A 21,797-nucleotide genomic window follows, 5' to 3' on the forward strand; every position below is an offset into this window, starting at 1 on the left:
CCCTTACCTTGAATGCATATATGGAGCCACAGCATGTAATTACTTTTTAATGAGCTTTTTAATGAGCTTTTAATCTTCTTAAAGCCATCACAAAGACCAGCTATACTACAAAAAAAAATAAAACATTTACTACATAAGATCAAGCAGAGCTCTCAAGCAGGACAAACTCTTTCCTTTTATTGCCCTCCTTCGCTCTCTCATCCTCTCACTTAATTTGTCTCCCCTCTTGCTGTTTTCTCTCTCCATCCCTCTTTGAAAACGATCCTCAGCGAAATTCCCTGAGGAGAGCACGTTAAAGCTGATTTCAGAACAGACAAGGAGAAAAATAAGGAGTTGGAATTGACTCGGCGGTGTAGTGTGTACTTGCCGTCCTTGTGCTTGATGTTGTAGTTTTGTACGTATGCTTTGTTTTTGTGTGTGTGTGTGTTTGCCTGTCTGAGACTGCAGCTTAGCTCCCTACAGCCAGACTCACATCCTGTGGTTTCCTGTAGCACAGACTCCCAGCCAATCCCAGCTCCCATCCCCTTCACAACCTGAAACTCTACCCCCACTACATATGTCAAAATAAGTTTTTTTCTTTTGCATGAGCTGGAGTGGAAAAATATAAGGAAAGACAAAAGGGAACTACAGATCTCTTCCAATGAGAGGCATCTTGTTACTGTATATTTCCATCTGAACATTAGTTTCATCTGGGAGTGTGTTGTGTGCCTGGCTGAACCCCCCCCCCCTTTCCCTTTATTTATAATTATGTAACAGCCGGCATCTCTTTTCTGTCTGCCTCTCTTCCTCTTGAGCTTTTCTATTTTCTGTCTCAAAGGCTCAAAAAAAAATGCAGCACCGTAGCCTAGAAATATACCACTAGGACATTTTATGTTCTTTTTCTTTAAAGTGACTACCCCCTCCCTGCCATCCTCCCCCTCTTTTATTGGCATGTGTTTGCCTCCTCCAGAGTGACATCATTTTTCTGTAAATAGTAATCATAAAATCTTATGCTGCGTTTATACACAAATGGCATATGAAAATAATGAAATGTCAGGTTGTTACTACACAGAAAAAACACTAATAATTATTCGGGCAGCATCAGGAAAATGGCCAGCAAGTTAGTTTCTGTTATGAAAACAACTATGACCTTTCAAGAATTGGTAGTGTTATGCAGCTTATGTGGCTCAACTATATCTTTTAATCTCACTAAAGCATTGGAAAAATACGGAAAAAATAGGTTTAGAGAAATGGAAACTTCTGCTCCGTTGTGTTATTTTGTTTCCCAACTCTTTTGCATTACCTTTGGTGCAGTCCGACTCCTCCAAGCACCCACCCTCCCCCACCGCACGGCAAATTTTATTGCTTCCATTTGCTTTTGTTTTCTGGATTTCCCCAGCGAATCAATGTTTACAGCCTGAGTAGCCTTATTTTATGTTCTGCAAACTAGCAGACACATACTCCTCTCCCATCTTCTCTCACCTTCTCTCCTCCTCCTCCTCCTCCTCCCTTTTTTCGCCCTGCCTAAGCTGACCTCCCCACCGGGCCCAGTGCTGGTCATGCAGAGCGATGGAGTCCGTTCACTTCACATTATTTGGGCAGCTTAGCTTTAAATCACATAGGCATTATCACCCAACATGGACCATATCCATGTGTGCTCTCCAGCTGGCCCACTGACTCGAGTACTGTATGAACACTGCATATGGTATGTTGGCACACCATACCAACATTATATCTAACCATGTAGTGAGTCACGCTTTACAAAACAAAGAGAGAAATTGGAGTAGTAACAAAACAGGATGTAATAGTAGACTTAAAATACATCTTGTGGGCATAACATTGAAGTGTGTTATTTGCAACATTTTGAGTCATCAACCTCTTTATCGGACCCACATGAAAACCAAGAGTCAAAAGCCATGCTGTGAGGCTGTACTCCGGCACAACAGTGCTTTGAGATAAATGCTAACATGTTAGCAGCTATAATTTTATTTTGTTGACCATATTACCAATAACTTGCATCAGATGGTTTGTTACATAGAACCTTCTGGGGAGTCGTTGTTGGAAACTGTTTGTAAAAGGGCAGGAACTTTCAAAAAATACTCGGTAGGGGATTGGATGAACCATCTGTCAATCAACGTCTATCACATGCAAACTCATCAACGAACCATATAACGTCAAACTCCTACTGAAGCTGAAGCTCTTGGGGGAAGAGCGAAAACATCTTTTCCAGTCGAGAAAAGCTTTCTGTGGTGTTTTTGCTCCTCTTTGAATAAGTAAATATTCTCCAGCTCTGATAGGACCGATGGTAGCAGCATCTATGCTGATTTCCACAGGAGCCTCCATTGGTATTTAATTAGCATGCCTTCTCGTTGCGTCACACCTAGTGACCCCAGCTGAAGCAAAAGTATTATATCATTTAAAATGTTGAACAGATGGCGGTGCTAGAGGAAAAGTCAGGGGATCACCAAAGAGATGCCATATTTCATGGCAATCCATCCAAAAGTTCAAAGAGAAATCTTATTAAAAACCTACAAATATCAACCTCGTGGTGGCGCTAGAGGAAAGGTCAGAGGATCCCTAAAGCCTATATGATATATTGTCTAAGAAACATGAATGTCTTTACAAAATTTCATAGCCATCTATCCTTAAATTGTTGAGATATTTCAGTGTGGACTGACCAACATGGCCATCCCTAGAGCCGTGCCGCTAAAAACTGCAGCTTGCCCACACAGAGCAAAAAACAGACACATATGGCGACCAGCTTATATGAACAGTCAACTATATATTATTCACAAGTGAGTCATGTTTTCCTCTGGCATGGTATAGACTGCACTCTCTCACACACTTTCTCTCTGTCAGTATTGTATGTTGCATAATCACATTTCCTGACCTGCTCTGGTGATCATCCCTCCACCTCTGTCCTTTTTTTTTTTTTTTTTGGGTTGCCTCGATGTGAATGATGAAGAGCCTCATCGGCCGCTAATTTGATTGCAGCGATGTGATCGGAGTGTAATGGACAATATCTCCAGCCGTTTGGGTGGAGCTGGTTCTGTCGGCTGGATTTACACGCTGCTACACGTTGTTGTTCAGAGAGAGAAAGTCGTTTTAAGAGGTTTGCCTAAAGATTTATTATGTTCTCCGGCTGAATGCGATGCCAGGAGAGACGGAGAGTCAGCCTGTCAGTCACTGAATAATCTCTGACAGGGACTCTGTCAGGCAGGGATGCTCTTTAGAATATAATTGCTTGATTTTTGGGAGTTTTGCAGACACTTTTTGCAGTTCCCGTCATACTCTTACAGGCTCACGTTCCTCCACCTACATGCTTAAACATCCCACACAGACATCCCACACATTCACATGGGTGTTGTGTGTTAATTTCTTTACAAAAGCAAGATGCTTTTACAAAGGCCCAGTGTCTCTTCTCTGAATTTAAACCTCCTACTTGTTCTTTCACTTGCTTTGTGTATGTCTGTCTGTGTGTCTGTCTCAGGGGCCTATGTGTGGAGGATTCTACTGGTAACCCTTTTTTCAGAGACAAATAGGAAGATAAAGATGTTTCACTGATTTTATTTATTTATTTTTCTTTCTCCGCCAGTTGATCTCCAGACTTTCTACCGGGTGTTTTTTGAAATAAGAAAGTGTTGCTAATTTTCCTTGCTATTCTCCTGATTGCCTGCTTTGTTCCTGTTTGTTGAATGGTGAAGTAAATAAGCATGCTGTGCTTATGAGTCATCTGTATTGCAGACACTGTAGGGGTTCGTTTTAACTTCTCAAACACCTTGGCTGCTTTGGTCTCGATATTGATTTTCATGTGACATTTAATAATGCCAAGAATAAACAAGCCACGGCGATGAATAGCCTGACACACATCTCTAACACTAAAAAGTGAAACATTTGCCAACTGCCATTGGTATGCGTTCATTTTAGTGAAAAGTAGATAGCCCATCGCATTGTTCCAGGAAGCTCCATCGCCGTCTTTTGGTGATAATGCAGTAGAAAGAAGGAACGTTCTTCATCCACCCCAGTGTTCCTGGGAAGGATTGGTAAGAGGAGCTATTTTGGGCACCTCTGGTTCCAGATCTAAAAGTCCCATTAATTCTCTCAATAGATGTTCAGTGAGTCACAGTTGGAGGACTTCCATGGGCATGAAACTCGCCCAGCTGAATCATCAGTAGAAAAGATTAACAATTGCGCTAAAATGTATCTAGTTCTTTGATAAAAGAAAAAAGCACATAGTACATAAAACATATGGTGAGAAATTAAGTACAACTCCCAAGGTGCCATATAAAACATCCACACGACTATTTTCTTTTGTGTGCCACTATCAGAGGGCAGTAATTAATGTTTTTGCAGTTGGGAAAACAATAAAATGACACATTTGCAACTTAAATCCTGTCATTTTTGGATTCTGGGTTCATTTTGGATGACATTTTGTAACAGTGGCACTGTGTTTGGTTCCCAACTTCAAAGTCAAGGCATTTTGAATCTGCTACCGCTTTAATTTGCCCCTCGACTGGCTTTTTTTCTCCATGTCAACTATAGTCGAGGCTCATGGGTATTGTAGTATTCAGATCCTTCTACCATGCCAAACTGACTCTCAGAAAGTTGAAATAATTCAAACTGGTAGCTATAACATAAACCTATAGGATCGTTACTGTATTTAGGATACTTGTATGTGTGTTTCTATCTTGAGCAACATTGAAAAATATTTGAATGGGAAAAAGTATCAGCAGCTATGTTCACTTCACAACTACATTGCTGTGTTTTTGGATACTACCACTGGGTGCACCAGAGTTGGAAATGTTCAAATCTTACACATGCTGGCTTAAACGTGCAAAATCAATTGTTTGGGTTTTTAGTTTCCCTAGTCCCTTGCATACACTGGCTCCATGATCCTCTGTAGTCTAACTGTTGCCTCTTTTTGGTACAGGTGCGAGGACCCTCTCCTGCTCTTCCTCTTCCTCATCTAACCATCCCTCATTTTCATGTCAGTCTGCTCAAACAAACAAACTGAACCCCAAAATAACACCCAACCATCTCATGCGTTCCACCATCCCCGTCCTTATCCCCGTCCCTCTCATCGTTTGCTGCACCAGCCCGCCTCCCCCTACGAGCCTTGGGGAGCTCTCTGCCACAGCCTAAAGCCCCCTTCCTCTCCTCCTCCTCCTCCTCCTCCTCCTCCTCTTCTTCTTCTTCTTCTCCTCTCTGCCCCTTCTCCTCCCTCTATGTGAGTATTACTCATGACTACCAGCATGTAGAACCAGTGTCTGTGGCACAAGCATGGGACTGGGCATGTGGTGGGTGAACAGTGTGGGTGTTTGCTGGCTCCTGTGTAGGTCTCACCAGTGATTTCTCTGCTAATGACTGCATAATAACCTCCATTTACATGCGGATGTGGTTTTGCAAATTCATAACCACATTAGCATTGAAGTAATCAGTGAGTTACACGTGTCTTATGCATGGTAGCACTGTCTGTGTTTTTTCTCCTCACTCTTCTGGTCTGTGAGCGCTTGTTTTGTCTCGCCTACTTTTGCCAAAACAGACGAAATGTTCTTGTCAAGATTTGGTATTATATTGCCAGTGGAGGTTCCACCTGAACAGTATAGATGTCAGAGGAGAGACAGAAGAGAGGTACCTCTTGATGTACCTGTCTTACACTCACGGTGTTACAGTGGAGTATGTGTATATGTTTATGTGTGTGTGAGTGCGTTTTTGTCATGTGCATGTTACCAAATCACCGTCTTCCAGATGGAGAATGTAATAAGCGTACGGCACCAGTGGTCTCACGTACTGTCGCATGTTGTAAGAGCAGCCAGTAGAAGAGCAGCATAAGGCAATAAAGTCACAGAATTTGTGTGGCTTGCAATAACTGACAAAAATAGTCTTTAAATAAAAGTTATTGGAATTCTACATCAGATCAGGACACGATTGTATTCAATAACAATGAATTTTGTTGATTTCCGGCAGCTTATTTTCTGATGCAATAATCTCCTTGAGTGTGACTTCAGTGTTGTAAGACATCATGGTATAATGAGCACTGGAAGATTTGAGTACCAGGGGCCATATCAGAGATCCCATTCCTTAGCTTATCTTTCTGTCTGTGTAAGAGATACTATCCTTGTGTAGTTTGTCACAGAAACGATACAAGTTGTACAGTATATATTTTGCATTTTGTCAACATTTGATGGTCATAATCTGAAATATTGATTTCCAAAAGGACACAAATACAGTATGAATTATTAAATTGATTGTATGGAATCAATCTGTATGTACATTTTTCTGTTTTCTATCTGTGTGAGACAGCATTTCCCAATAAAATACACTAGAAAAGTAAGGCTGAAAGAAAAAGATAATCGCAGCTGAAATGCATGGCAGGTAGGTTGAATGAGACTAACGTGAGATGAAAACATGGAGTAAGACAAGAAAAAGTAGAAAAACTGTGAAGAAAAGATGTGGCAGAGGGAGATAAGGCAGTGAGGTGGAGAGAGGTGTCAATGTGACAGAGAAGAGGAGTGCTGAGTCAAAGTTATGATAATGAGACCAGGGAGAGAAAGAGGCAGCCTGCCCCTTGATCCAGCTGCAAATTCATCTCCACAACTTGGCAGCACAAACATTCACATTCAAAAATAACAGCACAAGAAACCACAACTGAGTCAAACTTAAAACTGCAACGTTAATCTCTATAAGCCACAAAGAAACGATTATCCCAGAGGAGAAAACAGTACATGTATTCAAGTCTCCAAGGGTTTCATATTGCTTTATGAGCACTTTGTGGGCTACTCTATCACTCATTGTCATATCCCTAATTTAATTTCCTCAAATTAAACAAAAACTTGTTCCCAGATAAAGAATGTGTTGTCTGCAAAATTATAAATAGGAGCAGGGACATTGCCAAAAGTATGAATACGGACAGATTTACAGCATAGTCAGTGAATGCAGGATTTGTGACTTAGCGAAGGAGTAAATCCTAGCAACAAAATTATAATTTCATAGCATATGAAAAGATCAGCAAGCAGGCTTGTAATTGTTTATCTCATAATACTGTATTGCTTTAAGCCAAAATTGTACTTTTTAATTTTTGTTTCATTGTATCAAGTAGCATCTTTACTAGTACTAGGTACTAGTTAGTTAACTAGCTATACCATGCAGGTATTTTTTCCAGTAATTGCTGAAACTTTTCATCACCTATTTAGATAGGTGGTGCTAGAGGAAAAGTCAGGGGATCAAGAATGTCATTAGGGTTTATCCTCTGGGGACCATGCCTGTCTAAACCAAATTTTGTGCCAATCCATCTGATAAATGTTGAGATGCTTTACGCAATAAGGGGAAACTTTTACCTGTTGGTAGCACTAGAAGAAAATCCATGGGAATCAAAGTCATTATGATCTATCTTTTGGGTACCATTGAGATACAATACCAGATTTCATGTCAATCCGTCCGAAAGGTTTTTCACTAAAAATAATATTGAATCGAATATATCAGCTTCATGTTGTCGCTTGAGGAACAGTCAGTTGATCACGAAAGTTAGTAGGCGTCATCCAGTGGGAACCATGATCGTCTGTGCCAAAATTCATGGCAATCCATTCAATAGTTGTTGAGATATTTCAGTCTGGACCAAAGTGGCGGACCCGACGACCGGCCACGCTGCCACCCCTAGAGCAGTGTACAGTGTATAATAAAAACTGAGGATACTGCTTGTGACATTAGGGCCAGTGGAGTTCAGCTTGACTTTTACCCCACTGTGCTGCGTGTGATACTCCATTTCTTAGTATGGGAAACAGTGGATAATTATCTCTGGAGATAGGTTCCCTGCACCATTACCGCAAGTCTGTTGTTACTGTAGCCATCAACACCAACCTTGCACAGAAGCAGAGACAGTAAATACATCAGCCAGTCACATAAGTTAATTACTAAGACCAAGATTCAACCACAGACCGGATTTTACGGGGGAACAAAGTTAGCAGCCACCAGTATAATGTTAGTGGGTGGAGTCACGGGAGGAAGCGAGGCTTGTTACCGGGTGTGTGTCAGGGCTAATTTTCCAAGAGAATGACTGTGATTGTGTGTGGTTGTGCACTCTGGTGCTTGTCGAGGCATTTCTGTGGTACAATCAGTGACACTGCGATGTGGCTATTTCTGGTGTGTGTATGAGGAGGGGGGAAAGCCTGCAGCTCTTTCCTCGCTTATTTACCCCCCACTCTTTTTTCCTTGGCTCCCTTTCTTTCCCTGTCCCTCTATTTTCTCAGCAGGGGAGCTGTTGGATGTAGATAAGTCCCCAGACAGCCGAAACAACAGGGAGCCAGAGAGAAAGAGAGGGTTACTGTCTTGTCTAGTAACAGCTTACGTCACAGTGCGCTCAGGTTAATGGGGTATAATGTGACTGATGGAGAGAAAAACTGGCTTTAGGCTTATTCTGTTACACATTCTTAGTAAAGAAGTAGTAGAGAAATTATTGTGAGGGCCATGAAAATGTCTTCCTGGATCTACAGTACATATTTTAACCAATAAAGGCAGACTTTGTCATACTTTGCTAACCAATGCCCCTGTTCTCTCCTTGGCAGGTTTAAACAGATGATCCCTAAACTTGACCCCCCTCCACCCTCCCTGAACCGCAAGCGGGCCAGCAGGACCTTGTCTCCGGGGGCAGACGTCACAGCTGCGTCCACACCAGGCGAGGTCACCGCTAATGATGTGGCCCCCAGCCGCAGCAGCAGCCTCTCATTCCCAGACATCACCCCCAGCTCGTTGTCGTCCGCTGATTTCCACTCGCTTAGCAACGGCGGCGAGAGCAGCTCCTGCTCGGCCAGCGAGGACTCGGGCGTTCGCTCTGAGACCAAGTCCCTGCTGTCGCCGCTGCGCGACGACGACGACCTGTTCGGGGACCGCGGGACGTTTCTGACGGCCTCCAGCGGCTGTAACAGTCCCTTGGAGGAGAGATGCGAAGCGGTTCTCTCTTCCTCCGAGTCATATCCTGCTGACCCCCCCACCCTCGTCACACATTCGGACACCTATGAGCACCCACTGCCCTTCACGTCTCCTATGAATGATACCTGCCTTCACATCAGTTTCTCTGAGGATGAGCTGCTGGAGAGCAACCAGGAAGACCCAAATGTCCCACAGCGGAGTTAGGAGGGCGAGCTGATGGGCCCCTGGAGACCCTTTTCACCGTGTCCATCAATCAGCTTTTAATGCAATACTTACTGTCAGACTCTCCTATGTTTGCACTGGGCTCCATTTCAGGACCTTTAATTATTCCGTCCACTTGTGACACAGTACAGACATAGCATATAGCAGAAAAATAATCTTATCGTATAAATTATTAGCCAATGGACAGATTTAGTATTTTTGTAATGAATTAATGATCTAATTTACTTTTTAGTGACTAGAATGTTAAGCAGAATACATGTAGCAATTCTTGCACTGTTAAGGTCACACGTAATTTACTGTAGAATTCAAATGAGGGAACACATTTTATTTTTGCTAGTAGTCTACATTTAAACTTTTGTTTTCTATGATGCTTCGCTGTGGTGCAAACTATTGTGGGAAATATGATTTTCTGGAGATTTGATACACAGTGATCATGCAAATGTTTGGTGATGTTGGGAAGAGCCTCGCCGTCTGTACTGCACCTGACTGGATTAAGGGTGGAAAGAAAAGAACAAGAAAGTCAGTTAAAGGAAAAATGGAGGATAGAAATGAGCAGATCTAGTTTATTTGTTTTGTTTATGCACATCCATTTGTGACTGTGCACAAATGGATTTTTTTATTACCAGGGTTGAGTGGATTTTAGAATGTTTTGTGCTACGTGTATTTTGAGGTTTTCACACTTGTGAGCCCCTAAGGCAGTGCTGTAAAAATGAGGGGAATAGCCAAACTTGTGTATTGCATTTATTCTGTCGATAGCACAGTTGTAAGCCTTCAAAACAAAGGAATTTCCATTTTTTTTCTCCAATTTAAAATATTTTAGTTTTGAGAAATGGCACAGAAAGAAAGCAAACCCTCAAAAAGTCGACACAATGAGCCATAAAAGCTTTGCACCTGTCTGAGTGGGAGTCTGTTATAAAATGAACCCTCAGACTCAATAGGAAGATAATTGTGTAATCATGGAGAAAGACAGCTTTGCGGATGGATTTTCTCTGTTCTGTCTCTCACTTTGTGAAATCCTGAATAACCAGCAAGTCAGTTTCATTTAGAGCTTTCAGGAGAAATTACCCTGACATTGTATATTTATTGTTTTTAGTGAGTGCAGTTTAATCCGACCGTTGGGAACATTGTTTTAGCTTGATTGGTGTATTTCAGTATAGAGCTACAACAATTAGTCGATCAACAGAAAATGTTGATAATCTATTAATAGTTTTGAATCATTTTTTGGTGTTAATATTTAATGTGAAGTGAATATCTTTGGGTTTTCGGACTGACATCTCTGACATTTTATAGATTAAACGATAAATCGACAGAGAAAATGATCAGCAGATGAATTGACAATGAAAATAATCATTTGTTACTGCCCTATAGCTAAACATGCAGCTATTCAAATGTTCTTTTTAAAATTTGTTTACATGCAAGTGGTAAGGTATTACTGCACTGTTAATAGTTTTGTATTTAATTAAGCGCACTGGTGTAATCTCTGACAGGTAGAAGCGTCAATAAATGGATGAACTAGGAAAAAGGAGCAGAGCTGTGACAAGAGGTGGTGGTGTCAAGGTGCAGGTGTAAAATGCCCACAGGCAAAGCTTTTAACACCCAGAAACGAGGCTTTTCTCAACATCACATGTGGCAGGGAGCTTTAACAGCAATAACAGCGTGGAAGAAAAAAATAATAAAGAGGAATAGTTGACAAACTTCAACATTTACAGTGTTTTTTTCTTTTCCCCACAAATTTGTATCCAAGGTATGTGTGTATTATATGCAGACAATATCACACTCTTCTTTATGTGATCTTGCACACAGGATAATGACAGAAAGTGAAGACGACTGCGCATGAAGGTATTCAAAGGTACCACTGCTCACTGACCTGCTTAAATTACCTGTCACTGCATGGTTCTTTGTTACATGTCTTCTATGTAATTTCCCATAACCACAGCAGTGTAAACATCATTTTATCCACTGATAAATGCACTTTGAGGAGATCAGGTTTCAAACTGCAAAAAGCATTCACATATAGTATTAAAACAGGTAAAGCTGTGGAAATCATAGCATGCAGCTCACAGCTGGATTCAAACCACTGAGTAACAATGCAACCACATGTCCATTAAAGAACGAAACACTGTTCGCTTCATCTCTTTGGTTTGAATTGGAACAAGCATAGTCTGTCTGCCCTCCTCCTGTGCCCTTTTACTCTGCATTAATTATGTCTCCCTGCATTCACATTTGGTATTAAAAATTCATGTCTCTCAAACTCTTTCCCACATGCGTAACATTTTCGAGGCTCGCCGAGACTTTCCCTGAGTTGTTCTGCTCCTAGAAGGCGAGCTGTTTTTTCTCTGTTGTCCCCGAGCCTACAAAGCTCGCCTCTGCAGTCGCTTTAGTCGCTGCAAGGCAGGAACAGGTGACTGACAGGCTTAATTCGTTCAGGGCATCAGTGGGAAGCAGTAATGAGAATGGAGGCAAATAGGAAATCCTTCAGCTCTATGGTGTTAGAGCTGTTATTTCTCTTGCAGCGCTCTGATCTCAAGAGTACAAACACCACCTCTAAACAAGAGAATTGATGAAGTGTGTGGGGTTTTTTATTTGTGGCACAGGGTTTCTTCCTGTGTGCCTTCATCCCCTCTTTGAACTTGGAATTCCCCAACTGGCTAATCAATAATGCAGGGTGTCTGTGTGGCTCAGGAAAGCAGGAGCTACTCCCTCTTCTCTGGTTGTTTCTCTCCAGAGAGGTGGCCTCCATCTGAGCCTGTTCAATACCAGACTGCGTCTGATCTGCGATCAATCCAATGTACCTCCAAAGAGCCACATCGCAGCTTGACGCCGACTGTTAACCTTCGCTCTGTGGCTTCACATAGCTGCTTAAAGTAGATGGCCATCGTCCTTTATGTGCCCATTAATGCTGCTGAAAAGTCATTAGTCTTTGTATAGACAGAAGCGAATCACTGTCAGTGATCAAAGCTTTGTGTGTGAGGCTGGTGATCACAGACACGGGGGTTGCACTCAGAGCATATGCCAGTTCATTTTAACAGCTGCCAGTGGAAATGAAGATAAGGCAGCAGATTAGGCTTTCTTGTTACTTTTTAGAGCTTTAAGATATTTTCGAAATCATTCAAAAATGCCTGAGCGCTACAATCTGATGGTTTTGACATCAAGGTAGAAATGTGCCAAACATGCAATAATGGATCACTGAGGATTATACATTATGGAAAAACATACAACACAAACAGTACACAATAATGCATATTTTGAAAAAGGATGGTGAGAAAATGAAAGCACATAATTAAACGTTCAGCTGATAATCTGGTTGTTATAGGGGAACCTCTCAGCTGCAGACAAAGAAGAGATGATACCACTGGGGCCATGGTTATGTTTCTTTTTAATGCAATTTTGTAAAGGCAAGTTTATTACTCAATCCCAAATCATTTCAGGACTATATTATCACTTAACATACTGTATTTATGATTATTTTCATACCAAGATTCGGAAAATCAAGTGACCAGTCAAAGGCAGAGAGCAACACAGAAGCAGCGTAACTGAAGGGGTGTAATGCCTTCATTTTAAACATTATTAGGGTGATTATTTTACAGCAGAAATATATATATATGTATACTCGGTTTTTTCACCTGACCTAAGACTAGCTGTAGCAACCTCACCAGCTAGTGTACCCTTGTTATAGCCTATAGAGCCCACAGATATCCACACTAGAGTGCACTGATTGTGATTTTTAACCCTACTTGTAGTCTTTTTTTTTACCTAGCTGTGTAGTCCCAGACCTGGCCAGCAAACTACATGATATATAATAGAGTAGCCTACTGAGAGAGTAAGTTAATATCTGTATGTTTGTTGGATTTGGTATACAGGTATATTAAACTCAAATTCTTCAGGCGTAGTGAAGCATCCCTCTCCGGCCCTGCCTGGAGTCTTGTCTCCCTATGTCATGGCTTTATTAGGAAGACAGTCATCTTAGATATGTAAACTTTGTCAGGCAGATGGATGGAGCTGGGAATAGGAGGAAACAGTGGTGGGACTGTGGAGACATGCAGACGGCAGGAAGAACAAGACTCTCAAGTAGATGCTAAGCCTTCACATTTGCAGTTTCTCAGTGGGTGGGTTTGTTTCTTTCTATGACAGGAGTGTATTTTGAAGTGCCTAATGCAGAATTTATTATTTCTCTCCTCTTCCTACATGTGATATTGTCACTAAAATGCACACACAAATACACAGTTTATCTGTTGTCTGTTTGCTATTTCTTCTTATCAGCCCGTAGCAAACTCGGTAGCAGGATAGACAGGCGTAAAAGGTTGTTTTGAGTGTTACTTGAAGAGCCCGTGAGGAACCTTGAGGGCTTTAGGTGAGGGGTGTCTGGAGTCGGGGCCCTAGAGGAGACACAATAACCCCTGGGTTCAAACAATTTCCTTTCCACAGAAATGTTTTCCTCTGCGGTCAAGTAAAGGAGAAGTAATACTTAGAGTATCCGCCCACCACTTTTATAATCTGCCCAAAAAGGTCAGCTACAGTTTTGAAAGCCAAGAAGCTCTTGTTTACACTTTGAGATTTAATACAACCTGGTCTTTCTGAAAAGCTAAATATAGTTTGTGATGACAAGACTGGAAAGTGATGTTTTTTTTAGCTAACAGGGTTTGTCCAAAGAAAGACACACTAACTCAATATGTTCAGCTAGTTGACAAGAGCTCAGCAGGAGATATTGCTTCAGAGCTGCTGCTTGGTCGGCCCACCGCTGACTGCTTTTGGGGGTTTGAAGCCGAGGCCAAGAGAGAAAGCTGAGGAGGTGGGTTGAAGTGTGTGATGTTCCTGTTGGCTATCAAAGAGCCCAGCTATGGTATACTGATGTGTTGAATATGAAGCTGAATGGTTAGCTCCAGTTCAGTAGTCCAGGACTCCAGGAAATGACCAACAAATAGTGCAGCACACTATCACCTAAACCACAATGTGCATTTTTTTATACTTTTATAGTTTTTTTGTACAGATAAAACAAACAAGATGTAATAATGAATTAATATTTTCAGCAACAGCAGTGAACACCCACGCAAAACTGTACACATAGAGCATCTTACAGGAAGAAATAGTAATAAAGTGTAGTAATTCAGAATAGGGTGAAGTCTTGGCAGTATGTGAGGACAAATAAAATGTGCATATGAAAACTGCAGAGAACTATTTGACTTGCATTGTGTGAATAACTATGTAAACATCATTTTGTTGGACGCAAAACATCCAGAGGGAGAATACGATAATTGATGGTTGTGCACAGAAAATAAGGAATATGGAATTACACCATAATATTATCTCTGGCAGCTCAGGCTGAAAAGCGTTGTGGTTTCTCCCAGCCGCTGTAGGCGATGGGCAGCAGCCTCATATCTCCACACAGAAGATCAGAGGAAAGAGGGAGGAGCAGGGAAGATTGCTGCATGTTATGTTGGAGTTAATATGGGGTCGGAGGTTTGGTCTTTGTGAGTATGGATGTGGTGTGGGGCAGAATAGTAATGTAGTGTTAGCCTTGAGCTGCCTGGGGAGATTTAACGTCACCATAGAGGTCCAAGAGGGAGTTTGTTCAGCTCTGATTATTTTCCGTCTGTGTTTTCACAACCTTTTAACCTTCACCAAGCTACAAGATGGAAACTTTAGGACTTTAATTAATCCTCTCACTTCAAAACATAAAAGGGAAAAAAATGTAGATGATTAAAACAGCCAATAAATATTACACTCCACCACTACCGAAGTATGTGATAACTCCACCAGCTTAAAGAGTTTATTGCTTTGTGTCTTGTCACAAGACCTCGGCTCTATCCTTGACTTTGTCCCTTGATTACATTTGGCATGACTGGTATATAGTCAGTTCTAAAAACACACAGGCTTTACTGAATGTAGAAAATACAATATAGAAAAGATTCTGATACATGATCATATGAGAATTTTGACAAAATTCTCTAATGCACCTTTTTTCTTTTAGTCACCATCTCCTCTCTAAAAGTCAACTCATTCGTGTGCTTCCTAAATACGTCTCAAATATTTTGGCTATCAGTGATCCAGTCATTCTCTGCTGCTTGAAGCTCTTATTTAACTATGTTTGTTTATCAGTTTCATCATCTTAGTTTAGTGCATTAGCACATCAGGATTTTCTAATTAGCACTAAATATAAAGGATAACATGTATTCAGTCATAAACCAAAGTAGGGGCCACAATTAAACCAACCTTATGTTGGTATTAGAGGAAAGGTCAAGGAATCATCAAAGTCATGAGGATTCATTGTCTTTTTTTATACATTAATAAAAGCATATGGACACTATATTCCATTTCTGCCAATAGATTCTCCTTGTAACACACTGGACCTTTAAATAACTACCACTCAGCAGACAACAGCCAGAGCCAACATTCTTGTTCTGCTCTTATTACCCACATGCCTCATTAGCATACAGCTCCCTGCAAATAGGTCTATTCAAATAATCACAAAAGGCAAAAAGATGACAATCCTGCCCATTTCAGAAAGCTTTGTTACATAAAGTCAATTAGCAGGTCACATCTCATCTCAGGGTGTAATTTGTAAGAATTTGACCTTTTTCCATTGGTTCCTCTTCTTTGCTTTGTGGTAAATGTTGGAGTGTTGTAGTCAGACTATTCAAGCATAACAAAGCCTTTATTAGAAAATTCTCTAAATCATTTTTTAACCTGTGACAGCCTCTTACACGATGTGCTCTGTCTTATTCTCATTTATAAATTTGACTTATTTAACTTGGAACAGTTTAAAACCAGCAGTGCATCACACACTCAACCATAATGTTCATCCACTTTCCCTTATATCCTTATGTCAGATCACAAATTGATTTTATTCAATGCTGTTTTTGCATCACATCAACATCTCTGCAAGCAGGCTGTCAGTGCAGTCTCCACCACCCGTGTAATTGAATCCTCTCTTCTCAACAATACAAGACCCAAGAAATACAAGACGCATTTAATCATTCTTGTTTACATATTTCATTTCCCCCTGTAACAGGGAAAGTGTGCAATATTAACGTCAATCTGTGGTGCAATGATTCACCACACACTAAGACAAGATGGGTTGGAAAGTAGAATGACTTTTTCATAGCTTGTTTATTCAAATAGCATTCAGGTGTTACTGTTAAGGATCAATAGTCACAACTCTAGCCACGTCTTAGAAAAATCAGAGATCATCCTGCTGTTCAAAATGATTTAGAATCATTTTCAAGGTTTTACAGGAGATTGATTTAAATCTTCTTTTTTTTTCAAACCAAAATTACATTTTACAAAATCAGTTTGTGAAATAGTTGCTTTCTTTTGTTTTCACTAGGCCCTATTGGCCAACATTGTCAAGTTTGTGTTAAATCACTCATGTTAGTTTGTTTTATTCAGTTAAATTATCAGTCAAATTATACAAATTGCAGAACACAGGGATCCACAGGAGTAATGATTGGAAACAGGTGTGCATCCTTAGACAGCATGAAGGCACTGTCACATGGTGGAAGGCGACAATGTTCTGAATTAGATGATATTTTTCCAAAGTTTTAGTAATTCCTAAGTTTGTGCTGACCTGAGCAGGTGGCAGGTTCCACTTTAGGCAAGGTTGAGAAGAAATTCCAGTGAAAGGTCTGTAGTAACAAAGGTTAATGTTTGCTGGGAGGCTGTGGGTTGTGGGTGGATGTGATACTCCATGTCAGTTTAAATGTATTTTTGTTTAACTGTGGGGTACATTTTTATTTTTTTTTTGCATGGAGTTTAGTTGCTGCACTGCTCCTCATCCCTTCTCACCCAAGTCCTAACAAGGCAATTCTTTCCCGATGCCAAACAGCATACAGCATATGGCCTTTCATACTGGGATTGTTACTACACAGTTGACCATGATATAAAATACTGGCTAGCACACATGCAGATTAATATATCCGCTGAAATGATTAAATAGTGAAGAACCATTTCAGATACTAATGGTACAAAATGGTCACATTATGACAAAATTGAGGTAGATTGAATCTCTCTGACCTCAGGCAGAGGATATTTAACCTTTTTAGAGTGTTACATTGACACAGTGTAAAAGGAAACATGTATATTGTATAACTTGCATATAATCGCATAGTCACTGTTCCTAAATATACTCATCCACACCCATGGAACCAAAATGTGTCTCCACCCTATTTCTGTACATTTCAACACAGTTTCAGCATGTTTCACTTCCTCTTTGCATTGAGACAGCTCCTGTCTTAACCCGGTCAAAGAAGTAATTTTCAGTTATTTTGGCAAAAAAAAAAAAAAAAAAGCGACAGATGCTAGCTGGTAAACATTTTGGGGCATTTAAGTGCTAAAGAGACGGACATTAGTTGGTGGAGAGCAAAATGAGAGTGAATATTGAACTGACTGACTGACACACACTTCAGTGGGTGACAAGAAACTCAACTGTATCTGACAAATGTGTGAATAAGCAACTGTTTGCTAACAATTTTGTCACATTAACTCCAAATGTCTGATAATATCATAGACCGTATCATTAAAAATGGACGTGGCATAAAGTTGTGCATTTTATTATGGGGCCTCACGGAGACTCACTCACTCTTGTAGCCAGCCTCAAGTGGCCGTTCGAGGAACTGCAGCTTTTGCTATATTTGTGCTGGCTTCATTTTCCAACCACAGAGGTTGCCACTTGGATAATATGTCATTTTTGGTTTTACAGCTTGTTTCCGCTGTCCCCAAGTGGCCAAATAATCTGTTATTTGAGGTTTGCGGTGCACTAACCACTATCAGGCTCAACTGATTGAACAGAATGTGAAAATTCTAAAAAAAAAAAGTATAAGGACCAAAGCTTTAAAGTCTTGGAGTCTTGTGGGCAGTAGATCAGACGGTGCTTCATCCCGAATTGTTTCCCCATCTTGTTTACTGTCAATTCAATTGACACTAATGCATAAGAGGACATTATCAAACTTGATATTGTCTTTTGTTTTGATTCACAAATCAAGTTGTGTAAAACTATAAATGGTGGTTGACATTTCCTCATCCAAGTCGTTCATTTCTCATACATCACTTATAGCCTCAAGGGGCCAGAAATACTATTTCAGCTTACCTTGCTCGATTTCCATCAGCTTTCCTTTGGTTGCCCCCCCTTCCAGCCTGCCTGCCTCAGCACAAGTGTAACACTGTTGTTAATGTGTTTCAGAGAATCCAGACTTTTTCCTCCGACACAGTGATGCTCAAAAAATTACTCGAGGAGCATCCCCTCATTGATTTTCCAGCAGCGAACAATAATTTCATTAAGATTCTGTGTTTATCTATGTGTGGGACCTTGCTTGTTATCCACCATCTGGACAAAATGCTGAGCCCAGCCTTCATACAAATGGACAGTGGGAGAGAAATACTCACTGTTGTTTGCATTGAAAAATCATGTTTATAAAATCTTTCACTTGGACTCACCAACATCCCCTTCCTTCAATAGCTCAGATAGAGCCATGTTTTCCCTTTTAAAAAAAGTGCCATAGCCTTTGCTGGGCAATACAGTTCTGGGTAACCAACCCCATGTTTTTTTGTTGTGTTTGTTTTATTTTTCTTTATCGTAGTTGTACTGATTTTGTTGAAAGTAATTAGTTATGTGGGAAATGAACATTGTATGGTAATAAGTTTATCAGGAGTTGCATGGATAGCACAAGCAGGCTGCCCAGGGACCTATGGAGGTCTCAAGGAAGCATAACTGTTGATGTATTTGACCCAGGAGGTTGCAAGTGTGCCTTTATGCTTTGCACCTGTTAATGGTAAAAGATTGTTCATGCAGTCACAAAGCCTATCCATCCATGTGTGTTACATTTACAAGATACCCAAAAGGTCCAGAGAGGCTATAGTATCCAATAGTTCACATAAAAACAAATTTACATTACATACAAATTACATTTTGAAGGTAATACTTCTGCACTTTTTTTATTATTTTAATGTTTTTTATTTAAGTAGGATTTTTGTTTTTTAATTTTTGTTCTATTTGTACTTTAACTCATTCTCCCAGACCCCAGATGTATACTTTCAGTTATATCTCACAGGTGTTTTATTTTTTCATTCCAATTGTTCATGACTTTTTCAGTCAATTTGTTCTTAATGACTTCATATCTTTGTTTTCTGTTTCTGTTTTAATGAGTGTTTGTAAAAATACCAATGTATTAGGGTCCTAGGGGACCAAAGTCAGAAGCACCCAGTTCTGCCTACACAGTTCTAAAAGATGTAACTATAGAGACAGACACAGATCTCCTCATTCTCTGTCGACGACCCTAAATACTGCTCTTCCTAAGACAAGATGATGTTCAGAAATGCAATACATCATTTCATCATGAAACGTTTCGTGACTATCAAATTAAGTGCTTGATTATACAAGATAGGACTGTAAAATAGTGCGCAAGCAGTCAGAGCATGACCAGGACATGTTGTGAGTGTGGGAAAAAGCACAAATGTAACAATTTTGGGGGCTGCAGATTAGATTAATGACATAAATAATAGTGTTTTGAGGAGAAATTAGTTAACATTATGATGTTATGATGGTTTCTTACGTCAGTTTAAAGTAAAACATCCTCCAGGTCTGTAAATGGTTCACTGGCAGTTACAGATTAGTATTAGATGAGTTGGGGCTGATAAAAATATATAATATAAAAATCATATCCATCTTCACTCTGCAGACAGACACCTATCCAACACTGAACAATGCAACAAAGCTGTACACTGAACACTGAGTTTTCCAGGGTTGCAAGTTTATGGAATCTTTATTATACTAAAGCATGAGTCAGCATTGTAAGCCCTTTACCCTGCCCCTCCGCGTCCCTGTTGATTAAATGAGATACCTGTCACCTCCTATCAGACCCCATGTGCCTGGTTTTTATTTGTGTGTGTGTGTGTGTGTGTGTGTGTGTGTGTGTGTGTGTGTGTGTGTGTGTGTGTGTGTGTGTGTGTGTGTGTGTGTGTGTGCGCGTGTGTGTGTGTGTTCCTGACAGTAATAATATAAGTGACACAGAGCGGTGAGTCAGTCAGTATAAGCTCACTCAGCTGTGCTGCTTCAGCTCTCTCCAAATCTGATACGTTTTCACACTCAATTTATTTAATCACATCCAGAGGAGAGATCGGATTTGACTGCAGCACGAGAGGCATCTTTGGAAGAGAATTACAACAATGCAAAAATGCAACCAAAGCTACTGCTTTCTCTGAAAGTTAAGGTTTCTCTCTTTAGTTCACTTCTGTATGTCTTCTGATTGTGTTCTTCTGTTATGTGTCGTCTTTTAATCAGCTAAAGTCTCTGGCCACAAAATAACGTAAACAAGTGTATTAATGACCATAATGAACAATTCATGTACAGGATCATTAATGTCTATTGTACTTACACCTCATCACCTCACACAAACAATGAATGTCATATGAACGTCATTGTGTACGACTTGCAATAGATTTGTGATTTATGGTACAGGGTGTTAGGATCAATAATAATGATAATAATAACAATAATAATACATTTACCACTTAGAGGAAGATTGGTACTGGATGAAGTTAAACTAGTGTCAGTAACTAAACTTGGTCTATTTATGGGGATTTTTAGCGTAACTGACTTTATTATTACTCATTATTATCTCAAATTCCCATTTCTCATAATTTTAAATTGCAGCGACTTGTTCATCCACGACCAGCTGTCCCGCCAAAAAGCATAACTTTTTTGAGACTTTTTAGAGAATATATAATGCGTTTTAAAGCCACACGACTCCCTCCGGTCACACTTTCAAAATGAATTCCTCCCTTATGGAGATGAATCTGATTATAGTGACAAATTGATTGGAGTGAGGCTGAAGCAGCATGTGCACCACTCTCCAGAGGGACACATTGCGGGAAAACATCCCATCTTATTTGCAACACTCAATCTCATACTTGTCACAAAGGAAAGTGTGGACACAAACACACACATACACTCACACACACACACACATACATCATGTCATAAACACAGACCCGAGAAGCATTGATTTATCTATTTCTGGAGGACTGATTTATGCCTTTTAATTTGCCCTCCCTTTATTTATATTTTAGAAGAGGTGGTGACTGTATCATTCAAGCAACTTTGTCATGTTGCCAGGCAGCAGCCACACATTCATCCACCATCCCCACATCAAACTCCACATCAGCAGATAATATTCTCATGTTGTTGTCTTAAAGTGTCGATGAGCCCCAAAGCTGTTACTGCAGCTGTGTTTTGTCTGCGCTATAGTATCATCAGCCCATCAGGCTCATACAAATAGATGATTGTACTTTGACTGTGGCCTGTCCATGACCTTGGAGAGTCATTTGACTGGCCTACCTTCTCATTTATAAAGATTCTCATTCTGTTTCAGTTTATCCTCTTGCCACCTTTCTCTTGTCCTGTCTTCTTGCTGCTATATACAGAGCATCTTTTCATTTCTCTACACATCTTCTCTCTGAAATCTTCTCCCCTTTACCCCTATCATCTCCTATTCAGCCACATTTTAGTCTATCTTCTCTCCATAATCAACCCTTTTCTGTCTTTCTGTGTGTGCTTTGAATGGAACTCTAACAAACCTGTTTGCATGTCCTCACCTGGGATTTCTTCGTTAGATTATGCTGTAATTGGCAGAGGCAGATGTAACCTGAAAGGCAGAACATGAAGGCTTAATCTGTTTACT

At 40.4% G+C, this 21,797-nt stretch overlaps 1 protein-coding gene across 3 annotated transcripts in view; it reads left to right on the plus strand.

Annotated features, from left to right (window-relative positions):
• si:dkey-34e4.1 (carboxyl-terminal PDZ ligand of neuronal nitric oxide synthase protein) overlaps window positions 1–10,826 on the plus strand; it is a 46,994-nt gene extending 36,168 nt beyond the window's left edge. For 2 of the 3 annotated variants that reach the window (XM_051412640.1, XM_051412641.1), the window contains one exon: window positions 8,541–10,826. In XM_051412640.1, the coding sequence (XP_051268600.1) occupies window positions 8,541–9,108 (568 nt within the window). In that variant the 3' untranslated portion in view covers window positions 9,109–10,826. Of the gene's footprint in view, window positions 1–4,909; window positions 5,207–8,540 lie in introns of all 3 variants that reach the window. The other variant, XR_007886243.1, reaches the window with a different exon arrangement.
• Window positions 10,827–21,797: the final 10,971 nt, after the last annotated feature.

This window comes from Dicentrarchus labrax, unplaced genomic scaffold, assembly GCF_905237075.1.
Source record: "Dicentrarchus labrax unplaced genomic scaffold, dlabrax2021, whole genome shotgun sequence".
Taxonomy (NCBI): Eukaryota; Metazoa; Chordata; class Actinopteri; family Moronidae; genus Dicentrarchus; species Dicentrarchus labrax.